The 12,737-nt window shown below is 32.3% G+C and overlaps 1 protein-coding gene across 1 annotated transcript in view; it reads left to right on the forward strand.

The window, feature by feature from the left end:
• LOC142325176 (E3 ubiquitin-protein ligase COP1-like) overlaps positions 1 to 12,737 on the forward strand; it is a 94,021-nt gene that overhangs the window by 65,285 nt on the left and 15,999 nt on the right. The window contains exons 8-9 of the mRNA XM_075366597.1: positions 6,476 to 6,667; positions 9,858 to 10,007. Of these exons, the coding sequence (XP_075222712.1) occupies positions 6,476 to 6,667; positions 9,858 to 10,007 (342 nt within the window). The remainder of the gene's footprint in view (positions 1 to 6,475; positions 6,668 to 9,857; positions 10,008 to 12,737) is intronic.

Below are 12,737 nucleotides of genomic sequence, written 5' to 3' on the forward strand. Positions count from 1 at the left end.
ACCTGTCCTTCCAATATTAAAGCGACTATTCCAGGATGCCTTAGTATGTGGCCTATAAGTCTGTCTCTTCTTTTAACTATATTTTTCCAAATGCTTCTTTCTTCATCTATTTGCCGCAATACCTCTTCATTTGTCACTTTATCCACCCATCTGATTTTTAACATTCTCATATAGCACCACATTTCAAAAGCTTCTAATCTTTTCTTCTCAGATATTCCGATTGTCCAAGTTTCACTTCCATATAAATTACTTTATTTACAGACCTCGTATATTGTTTCTACTATAAGTACTTAAAATAAACATTTCAGTTTGCATTTTAAAATGTTTTAAACATTTTATTATGTAAAATATTTTTACATAATATTTTTAATAAAGCATATATAATTTTTACTACACTGTAATTACTGAAGATTTATTTAACTCCTTTATAATAAAGTTGCAACAGAAAATTAGGTTGTGCTGTGGCTTTTTTGGAATGATCAGCACCAGTTTTATAAATTTGTATGATTTTAGTCAGCTATTAAGGCATACTATTTATTCAAGCATTATTCAACAAGTAACTACAGGCTACAGGCTAATACCTAATTATAGTTACCATAATTTTTGTGAATGAGAAATTCAGCATGTAGAAAATTTCAAGCCTTGTCATGATTCTTCAAAGCCAGAACCTTCTGAATAAAAGACAAATGATAGTAAGTGTAAATTTTAGAATCTTTTTTAACCAAAATCTAGTTCAAGTTTATTTATCATATTGCTTACCTGCCACATATGTTAAAATTAAAAATTATTCCATAGGTTCTACTTTTAAAAGTGCTAAAGTGTAAAGTATTTCATTAAATAATGTGAGGTGAGTAAAATATAATTCAGATGAACTTAAAACTGTATTGATGTAAGATGTTGAGGAAGGTTTATTAAGAAGTGTTAAGTTTTTAAGAAGATGAAAAGTACTCAGTTGAAGTTTTCTTAGATGGAATGCATACTTAGCATTACAGTTATTTGCTAATAATTATAGTTGCCTGCATACTATTATAATGTTTTCATTAGAGGATGAAAAACAAAAATATAACTGATAAACATAACTTTTGTTTGATAACATGCGATACAGGATTTTAATCGTTTTTTTGCTGTTGAAAACAAATATGAACTCAGAAATTTTCTATTACCCACCATTTTTGAAACATTTTTAAATTTTAATTAAAGGATTTTTTTCACTTTTCAACTTATAGTTAGCATTTTAAGCTCCTATATTGTATTTTGTTAGCTCATTTTTTTTTGTTTAATTTGTAAACATAAACAATACTAGATAAAGAATTAAGTCATATCAGTCACATATGACATCATATCTAATACTGAAGAGTGAGCCTTCACGAACAAGATTAATAATCATGTTTGTGCAGGTCAAAACATGTAGCTGAAAACACAGCTGTGTTGTTTGTATTAAGGAATGAATTAATTTTGTTCAGTCTTATTGTTGTCTTAAGTTTGTTAACAGTGCAGTGTCATAGTGCCTTAAAATTGTGTAAATAATGTGATGATGCCTTTTGTTATGTATGTGGTGAGGTTACTGTAAAATCAAATAGAAAAAACATTACACCTTTAATTAAAAAAGCATATCATTTGTACTTACAGTGTAAATTTGGTGATCAGGATAAGACATGGGCTCCTCATGTAGTATGCACTAATTGTTCTGTATATTTAAGAGGATGGGTGAAAGGTACATGGAAGGCTTGCCATTTGGTGTACCTATGATCTGGCGTGAACCAGAGGTTCATGTAACTGATTGTTACTTTTGTTTAACAAGTGTGTCTGGAATTTCTAAAATATCTAACCATACTGTAAAATCTCCTTCATTGCAATCTGCAATCAGGCCTGTACCTCACAATGAAATTATTCCAGTTCCTGAGCCACCTGTGAATATATGTTTCAAAAGCAACAATGAAGAATCAGGCAGTACTGAAGAAGACAACAATAATTTTGATTTTGAATTATCTTCACATAAACAACATCTTATATCACAAGATGAATTAAATGATTGATTAGGAATTTAAATTTATCAAAAAATCAAGCTGAATTGTTAGGATCAAGACTGTTAGGTACAATTTACTTAAAAAAAAAAAATGTTGGACTTTAAAAGCCAACAAAAAGAACTTTATCATTACTTTATTGATAAAAATAATTTTATTTATTGCATAAATATTGATGAGTTTATGTTGCACTTAGGACAAGTTCATAAACTTGAGGACTGATGGCTTTTCATAGATAAGAAAGTGGTTCTACTACACAGTGGTAACAAATGTCCTTCGATACCAATTGCTTATGGTATTAATTTGAAAGAGACATACGATGTGATGAAAGACGTTCTTGAAAAAATAAATTATAAAAAAAACATAACTGGAACATATCTAATGATTTGAAAGTTGTAGCTATTTTGTTAGGCATGCAGTTAGGCTATACTAAGTACATGTGTTTTCTTTGCGAATGGAGCAGCTGAACTAGGGAAAACATTATGTTACCAAAGAGTGGAAGAAACGAGACAACTTAATTCAAAATGGTAAAAATATTATTCATGAGCCCTTAGTTGAACCCAAAAAAATATTTTTACCCCCTCTCCATATCATGCTAGCACTAATGAAAAACTTTGTAAAAGCAATGAAGAAGGATAGTCCCAGATTTTTGTACATCAGGTAGAAACATCCGAATGTAAGTAAAGGAAAAATTAAAAAAGGAATATTTGTAGGTCCTCAAATAAGAGAGTTGGTCAAAGATGATGTATTTAACTCTGTGTTAAATAATTTGGAAAGTGCAACTTGGGCTTCATTTAAAGATGTTTGCAAAATTTTTCTCGGCAAACAGAAATCCGACAATTACCACGATATTGTTACTCAACTTCCTACTTCATACTGAGCTACGTAATGTAATATGTCTTTGAGAATACATTTCCTCCACTCACATCTGGATTTTTTCCTGGACAACCTTAGAGACATAAGTAACAAACACAGTGAACATTTCCACAAAGACATTTCGGTGATGGAAAGCCGCTATAAAGGGAAAATGGAATATTAACATGTTAGCCAATTACTGTTGAACATTAATTTGGGATGTGCCTGAGGCTATTTATAACAGAAAAGCATCAGTGAAATCTCATTCTAACACTGATATGGCCATGCAAAATTATAAATTTTACAGATTTTAACTATATTTTCCCTTAATTTTTTTTAAGTCTAATTTATTTAAAACTAAGTGTGATAAAAAAATTCTATTTACAAATTTATAATGTATACAAAAAAGTAATTAAAGAAATGGTATCACCCTTAGAAAAACATTAAAAAAAGTTTTTATTGTTTATCTGTAATTTTATAATCATGCATATCTGTTAACTGCCATAACTGTATTAATAACAGGCAACCTGACATTAGTCATATAATCGCTCCCAAAAATTTCATTGTCATCTTGAAAAATGAAAAGCGTCTTGGATCAGGCTAGTTAGGAAAAATGAGGCTTCTTTACAGGCCTTCTTTACAGAGCAAATTGGCAGTTACAATTTGGCTCTTTATTAACAAGCATTTTTCAATTGCTTGGCAATTTCAAAATGTCAAACATATTGAAATTCAGGTGATATTCATCTCTATTATTTATAGAATTCTGTTAACTCTGTTAAACATAGAAACTGGATGTCTAGCAAATATCATTATTCTTAGAGAAAGTAAAACTCCTAACTGGTGACAAGTGCATCACAGCTACAAGACCAGAAGAGTGTAAAGCAATAAATTAATGTGCCCCTTTATTTTGAAAGAGGTACAAAAATTTGTACAGTTTTCAAATTGTTGAAAACACAATTTTTTTATATATACATTGATAATGCTTATAGATTAATATAAAAATATTGGCACAATCAATGCTAAAGGAAAATAATTAAATTGTTTATTTTAAGTAATAAGTAATCCTGCACATTCACAAATTAAATTTGGTTAAAGAAAAATTATTACTTTCAAGAAAAATATATATTAAAGTAACTTGATTACAAGATTTGCATAGATGTATTTCATATTTGCAAGAACTAGGCAATAGATACACCATTAAAGAAACCAGTTTCAGAGAATTTAGTAGTGGAAAAATTATACAAGTTCAGTACATTATACTGAACTTTGTAAAAATGTAACTTTAGTGTAGGAACAATTAGAATACTATAAAAACATAAATGAAATAAAAAAAAAAAAAAATAATATTTTACAACAGATTAACATACTTGTGTGTTCTGTTAACAGCTAACAGATAATAATAAACAGTATAATTTTAAAGTAATAAAACTAAAAGAACAAAAAAATTATTTAAATCTATAAAAAAATAAATCATATTAGTGTTAAGGTGGTAAAATTATGATAGCAATTCAATAGATAAAGTCAGTTGTGCTTTCAGTTAATTTTCTCGTAATAGTTTAATATTGATCTATCTTCCTAATCTGTAATATGAGAAATCCAAGATTCACATGCTTTGATTCATATTTCTGAGAACATTATGCATTGTTAAATTGAATCCTATTATATAAAATCCATGAAATATGAATTATTATGATGTATTATTGAATTCTTGAATACCCAATAAGTGAGACCTTTCAGCTATTTAAAGTTTATTAAAGTAGGTGCATGGTGTAAAGTAATAAATGAAAAAGACGTGAGAGAGTAAATGAATGAACAAACAAACATACAACCGAAACAAAGATCAACTGGAATTCCTATTACTAATAATGGATGTGCAAACAACTTGAAACATGCAGTTAACAAAATCTTTAAAGACTACACATCTCTCAACAAATGGATTCTTTATCATTCTTTGTATGGTGAAATTGTATTTGAACATTGAAGCTACAGCAAAGTCTGAAATAGAAAACCCCTTAAGAATGCAGTATATTATTGCGTGTTCACAGTTCGACCAGGATATTGAGAAACTAACAAACTAAAAATTTCTTATAAATACACTTTATTACTTTAAAAATGGCAACAACAATAATAATAATGAATATATGATTTACTCCTACAAAATATTAATTAAAACAAGTACAAGATTTGTTTAAAAACAGTTAAATTATAAAAACCAGAATACAATCAGATTTACTAAATGTTATAATGATCGCAGGTATTAATTACCTGATATTGCATTAATAACAAGGTAACACTAGAAAAGTCTAAAATTCATACAGTTCAGTTTTCTGCAAATATTATTACTTTTATGTTTACAGTAGAACTACTGTACACTTTATGAACAATTAGGATGCTGTCATTTTCATTACTGTTTACCAATAACTCGCCAAACAACTTCCTACATTTACCCACTATCCACAATGAAATGCTCATGACATTCTCTTCACTCATTGTTGCCACACGCATACTGATATCACCATCACTGCAACCCTGTCAAACTCAGGCTTGCGAAACTACTTGTGTCATCATTTGTTATCAGAACTATGCCAAACACAGCCTCACAAAACTACTGACTGTTCCTGCAGTATTTGTATCCCTGGCCTGCAGAACGAGTACCTGTCTCGCCCCTTAACTGTTAAAGTGTAATAATTTTCATTATCTGCATTCTTATGTTTTCCCATAAATTCTTATTCCAGTCTGGTAACCCTTCCAGTTGAACAACAGCGTTTGGAGGTGCCATTTTCTGTATTACAAAGAACAGTTTGTTAAATAGACCTGTTAGTCTGAGAAAAGGATCCCTTTTAGTTGCTTCTGGATTCTTTTCATTATTTTCTCATTCTCCTCTTAATTGGAAGAAATCAGTTACCATGGTCCAACATTACACTGATCCTGTTACAATACATTTAAGTATGGATAATGTGTTTGATTTACTTTGTGTTCCTTTTTTTCCATTTAGTTAGTTGTTTTTGTCAAATTTTATACGTTTATATCTTTGAAAAGTACTTAATACTGAACACAAAAAGTCATCTTCATGGGTCTTTATTAGTTTCATTTCATTATTTGGTGTAAATTTAGCAAGTTTGCTCTTTTGTTAAATCTTTTCAGTTGTATTAAGTTAAATTCACAAAAGAACTTTGATGCATTTTTATCCCACTAAAAATTTAATTTATAAATTTCGGTTGATGCATGTTATGGTTATTATATTTTTCACTAATTTTGATTGTAGTTTTTACTTTAAAATTATATTACAAATTAAATATCAAGATTTGAATGCATTTAATATAACTAACTAGTAAAATAACTAGTATTGCATTCAAAATTGGTTATAATTTCATTTTAATATTCAAGCTAACCTTAAAGGTTTTATAGAAGAATGTGGTATGGCATGTATGTAGTTTATTAAAAATTCCAAACTTGACTGGGATTTGGAGCTAAAATCTTTCAGATGAAAAGCCAAGGTGCCACCATAGAAAGATCAGTGTCTATTTGTAATTTTTATTGTTTCTTTTTGCCTAAAAAATTTTGAAATGATTAACCATTCTTCTTATGGCTTTCAGGTTTATGCCCATTATGTGAAAATATGCCAAGTGGACTAGCAGTTAAACCTGGAGACATTGTAAAAGCTAGGAATGGTAAAACTATACAAGTTGCTAACACAGATGCTGAAGGACGTCTGATTTTGGCAGATGCTTTATGTTATGCAAACACATTTAATCCAAAGTTCACTCTGGATATTGCTACTTTAACTGGTGAGCCACCTATTCTACGTTATTCTACAATTTAACTGCATTAATTATTTTCTATATAGATTTATACACATGTTACCAGTCAGAAGGTTGTTTAATCTCTTAAATTCTAATAAAGTATGTTATTCAAGGTATGAATAAAATAATTTTTTTTTTTTAAATATAAATTATTCAGATTAGATTTTTTTCTAGAAAAAGTGTTAACAGATTATAAATCAATTGCCTTGGTTTATTGCAAAGCCAAACTCTTTGCCCAGTCTTGTTCTTGAAATGTTTAAAATCATCTTCAAAATAGTAAGCAGCTTCCTCATCATTCTGTTTTTATATTTTCATAATTTTGAGGTTCCTTTCTTTTTAAGTTCCATTTTGATATATTGAAAATAGAAAAGGTCTAAGGAAGCAAGATGTGGTGGATAGAATCTTGGATCTGTGGAGGCTTAGCTGTGCAAGTTGCAGTGCATAGGTGGAAGTTTTGCCATAGTGCGGTAGCCAATTGATTGCTATGTTGGTCTTTTGCATTTAATTATGTACTTAAAATACTGCAAAACTATCCTGCACATTGTTCTTAATATAATTTATGAGTTTGCAAGAGTTCAAAGTCTTGTACTATGAAAAGCTCTGGGCCCTTTTTTAGAATTCATATTGATTAACTCATTTATAGCTTGTTATAATAAATGTAAATAATTTTTCATTAATTTTCTGTAGATTTTTATATCACAGTCAGCTGAAATATGGGGCTCAATTTGATTATTGGAGAGTAATTTTCATGTAATTTTGACCTGATATTTGCTAGCTTGTCAAATCAAACATATCTGTAGGAATCAATTGAAGTTGAACCAACCTCTAATTAAGTATTTCAGATAATTGAAAAATGATGATTCAGTGATTTTCAAACACAGTTGCATTCAAAGTTCACTATCTTTTTCACTTTACTGGTTATGGACCACTCATCACTTTAGTAACTTAACAATCTTCTTTAAAATATTTATATCTATTATAAACTTGACCCAATCATCATAGACTATTTGTAACATTAAGTATACATAAACTAATTAAAAATTCATTGTGTAGCTTATTCTGGCACAGTGAAAGAAATGCTTAGTTTATAGCTTTAAGTTCAAAACATTGATGCGAACAAATGAAATGAGCAGCTGAGACATGACTTGCAGCATTTGTGCACTAGTTTACTAAAGAAAGCAAAAACCTGCTTCCAACCATGATTTTAAATTCTGACATGTATGATCAGTTCAGATACTTTAAACACACTGTGCAAATTCGGTGAGTGTTTGGTTGTGTTCGGAATTTAGTATTGTGTTGGCCTTGGTATTTTTATTTCTGAGTGGTAAAAAGGTGTTTTTTTGTAGCCTAATAATGTTTAACTGATATATAATAATGTGTTCTAAGAGTGTACAAGTTCACATTGTCATATGTTTAGTTAAGTGTAGTAGTTAAGGCTTTTGGATATTACCAAAAACACTTGTTAATAAGTACTCATATTTCAGTATTAGGGTAGTAAATACATATTAACCTGTGTGATTTATTTATAGGACGTGTTAGTTTAGTGTTACACACCATCAGACTGGTTGAATTTAATTTTTGTAGCATAATACGATAAGTGAAACTAACCTATGGCCATGTGGTCTATATAACTAGGTTAATAATAACTTGTTTAATAGATAATAGATAAATACATTAGTAGTTAGTTGTAGTCTTAATAATTAATCGAATTGTGCCAGTTATTCCTGAATAAACTGAGTTTTAATGGTGAAATTTAGCTTTTAAGAAAAACGGCTAGCAAGTGGCGATGTAAGGGAAGTGGAGTGCTAGTTGATGGACAGCCTGCTAGGAACTGCTTATTACTGATGCTCCAGTGACTCATTCAAGTGAACTATACTAGATCTAATGTTTTAAGATAAATTAACCCCTTTTATTTTTAAGTAGAATAATTTGTGTGCAACACTAGGGGCACTAATTGTCACTAGAATAGTTACATAAAGTCTTTTTGAACTATACGTGAATGGTGTAGGACTTGGGAATTTTTTCCCCTGCTGAATATTATATAGGGAAACCTTTGGTACCTTATATCTTCAGCGCAGCAACATTCCGAAGTCTGTTAATCTATTTATTTCCATGGACTCCAGAAAAATGGAGGAAGAGGCTGTGTTCTGCAGAAGTAAACACACCATGCAGTCTCCTAGACCCTGCCCTACTGCCAGCATGTTGGATGTTTCCCAAGATGATGAAGACGGTAGAGTAGTAGTGGGTAGGCTGAGGAAGAAGAGGAGGGAAAACAGTAATGAGACTGAAAATGTTGGATGCCCGGAACTGGTTGCATTAATGAACGAGGTGGCTGGGCTGATGGAGTTGTGCATCACAGAGGCGGCAAAGCGCATAGCCCTACAGGTAAAGGATGTTGCAGAGGTCATTGAGGACTTCATCACACATGTAGAGAAACCAGATAAGTATGTTCAGATGATTAGGGCTGGCCTGGGGGCTATACAGGAGGTGCTGAAAACAGGAGAGTTGGCACCACTAAAGGAGGTGGTAGATAAATGCTGGCTGATCCAGGTCTATGAGTGGGTCATGGAGAAGGCTGGTTTGCTCAAGGAGGATGATGCCTGGGTAGTAGTGTATGTCCTTGACGTGCTGGGCGATAAGCGGACTCCATTTGTAAGGCACGTGTGTCAAACTGCGCCGGCAGTCAAGAAAAAGCTGAATGAGGGTACACTCCCCTGGGTACGGTTTTTAGAGTAATGTTGTAGTAACAGTCTTGGGTGATGGAAAGGACTGCAGGATGCAGATGAAAAGTATGTGATAACTGTAGAGGGAGAAAGGGTAGACTTGGTGGATCACATCCTGAAGGCCCTGGATAGGATTACAAAGAATGGAGTACAAGACTTGGCGGTAGCCACGATGAGGGGGAAGCTGGGAGACCTCGTCAAGAATCATTAGAGTTCTGAGCAAGGCGCCAGGGTCTAAAAGTAACACTGTTTCTCTCCGGAGAGGATGGTGGACCCAAAGTGATTACAATATTTCTGTACATTTTTCTTTCTTTAATGAGGTACAATTTAGTTTTGTTTTATAATTTATTTGTAATAGTTTGTATCTCTTATTTGATACCCTATTTTATAGTTTTAAATGGTAAATTACTTATTAGATGTTATTATTGGTCACTGTATTCACATTTTAACAGGTGCTATGCGAATAGCTTTAGGTGGTACAGCAACTGGTGTATTTACTAATTCATCTGTTCTCTGGCAAAGAATTCATAGAGCTGGTGCATTAACTGGTGATAGAGTTTGGAGATTTCCATTGTGGGAAGCATATTCAAAGAGGGTGACAGGTATTTGTAATAAAATCATTGATAAATCTACTATTATTTATTTTTGTCATAAATATAACTGTATTATATATACTTTTATTTTTTTACCTTGTAGTTTGTTTTGTTTCGCATTTTTTTCAAAATCAGCTTGTACACCAATGTTCATGTTAGGGAATTACAATATAAATCTTTATATAGCATTTACTTTGATTTTATTTATAATATTTTATAAAACTATAATGAAAAGTCATCTCAAAAGGCACTCAAGTAAGTTTATCCTTTTATCTACAGTTCTTTTATTCTACAGTTCAGAAAAATTTCCTTGCTCAAATTGTGCTTTAAAGAAGGTAGTTAAGAAATGGAAGTTAAGTTTTAATTAAGTTTTTCAAAAACGACACTGTTGATAAAATTTACACAATTTTAAGAACAGCTTACCAAAATTCCATTTAACTTCTTTAACCGCTTTCAGCTATTCTGCCATCTTAACGTTTAGTTTAGAAAAGTTGAAGAAGTTGGATTGGAAACAATGGAAGAAAAAGTAGCCAAGGCAATTAAAGAAAAAAAAAAGGAAACTTAGAATAGTGAGGAGATGTGGATGTGAATAAAAGATGCCATAGTAATAACATCATAGGAAGTAGACTGTTATGAGGGAAAGAGCCAAGAAACCATGGATAACATCAGAAATGCTAAGAAATGGAAGAAAGAAGCCGGTGTAAGAATTAGACAGGAAAAAGTGAAAGAGCAGTGTATCCCAAATTAAATGATGAGTTACGGAGGTAAACACAAAAAGCTAAGAAAATGTGGATGAAGGAAGAATGCAATGCCATTGAGGATCCAGTAAAAAAGGGCAGTATGAATATGGTGTATAGGAAAGTAAAGTGGGTAAACATGGGATAAATGGAAAGCAAATTATAAAATGAGGATAAGAGTGGTAAAATTCTGCATGAGGAGAAAGTAGTAAGAGAAAGATGGAAGGAATATGTGGAAGACCTGCACATGACAATAGAGGAACCTGAGCAATTAAACCTAGAGAAAAAGGACCATCGATATTAAAATGTGAATTACAGAAAACAATTAAAGAAATGAAGAATAAAAAATCGGCTGGAGTAGATCATTTTCCTATAAAATTTTATAAATACTGAAATGAGGAAAGAGTGGAAGAAAAGTTGCACTGTGTAATAAGATATATGACTTACGAGAATGGTCTGAAGACGTTGTGAAAGCTAACCAATCCCAAAGAAAACTTATAGAATACAGTGCAATAAGTTTAATACCCCATACTGCTTTAAATCCTAAACAGGAGATTGATAAGTGGAAGATAATGCAGGAAGAAACAGTTAGACTTCAGGAAAGGGAAAGAAACTAGAGATGTCATGAGCAACTAACAGTGGCTAGAGAGATATTTAGAGAGAGAAAGAGGAATGAGTATTTGTTTTATACGAGGGTAAGTCAATTATTATCCGAAATGTAGTTATAAATTTTATTGCAATACAAATAGGAAACTTACATGTACATTATTTTTCAACATAGTCCCTTGAATTTCAATGCACTTGGTCCATTGTTGCACAAGCTTTCTGATGCCCTCATAAAAGAAGGTTTTCGGTTGAGCTGTGAGCCAGGAATGCACTGCTTCTTTCATTGTTTTGTCCAAGGTAAATCGACGGCCCCTTAATGCCTCTTTGAGTGGATCAAACAAGTTGTAGTCAGAAGGGGCAAGATCAGGACTATACGGAGGATGAGCCAGTACTTCAAAGTTGAGTTTCTGGAGCATTTCAGCAGTATGTGGACAGGCATTGTCATGCAGGAACACAACACCTTTCGACAGCAGTCCTCGGTGTTTGCTTCAAATTGCTAGTTTCAGCTTGGCAGTAAGCATCTCACTGTAACATGCACTGTTTATTGTCGTGCCCCTTTCCTCATAATGTTCCAGTACTGGGCCTTGTAAGTCCCAAAAAAAACTAAGCATAAGTTTTCCTGCGGATGGTTGGGTCTTGAACTTTTTTTTGCAGGGTGAATTTGGATGTTTCTGTTCCATACTCTGCTGTTTACTCTCCAGCTTGTAATGACGGATCCATGTTTCGTCACCAATGATAATTCTGTCTAAGAAGATGTCCTGTTCGTTACCATAGTGATCCAAATGTTTTTGGCAGATGTCCATGCACATTTGTCTATGCTATTTGTCAAACTGTGTGTGTTGTTTTGGGACCCATCTTGCACAGACTTTGTGACAACCAAGTCTGTTGTGGATGATTTCGTAGGCAGAACCATGACTAATTTGCAGACTATATGCACTTCATCAATAGTTACTCGTCTGTCTTAGAAAACCATGTCATGTGTACACTCAATGTTTTTCTCATTTGTGGCAGTAAACGGTCGTCCAACTCCTTCGTCGTGCGTAACACTTGTGCGACCATTTTTGAATTTTTCATTCCATCTGTAGACACTCTGTTGCGACAACACACTGTTCTCATACTGTACCGAAAGTCTTTGATGAATTTTAGCCCCTGATACACCTTCCGACCACAAAAAAATGGATCACTGAACATTACTCTTCTTTGGTGCAAACAGAAAGTGGAGCAGCCATGGTTAACGGCAGGGCAGCGATAATGGAACTAACCTAGCAGCATCAAACCTGCACAGACATAACAACAATTAAAACATGCATGCATCATGTACGCAACATGACAGTACTACCAACATAAACAAAAATATAACTAAATTGTTGTTAATATAACTAATTTTGTTATATTT

Source organism: Lycorma delicatula, chromosome 5 (assembly GCF_047948215.1).
Source record: "Lycorma delicatula isolate Av1 chromosome 5, ASM4794821v1, whole genome shotgun sequence".
In the NCBI taxonomy this organism is placed as follows: Eukaryota; Metazoa; Arthropoda; class Insecta; order Hemiptera; family Fulgoridae; genus Lycorma; species Lycorma delicatula.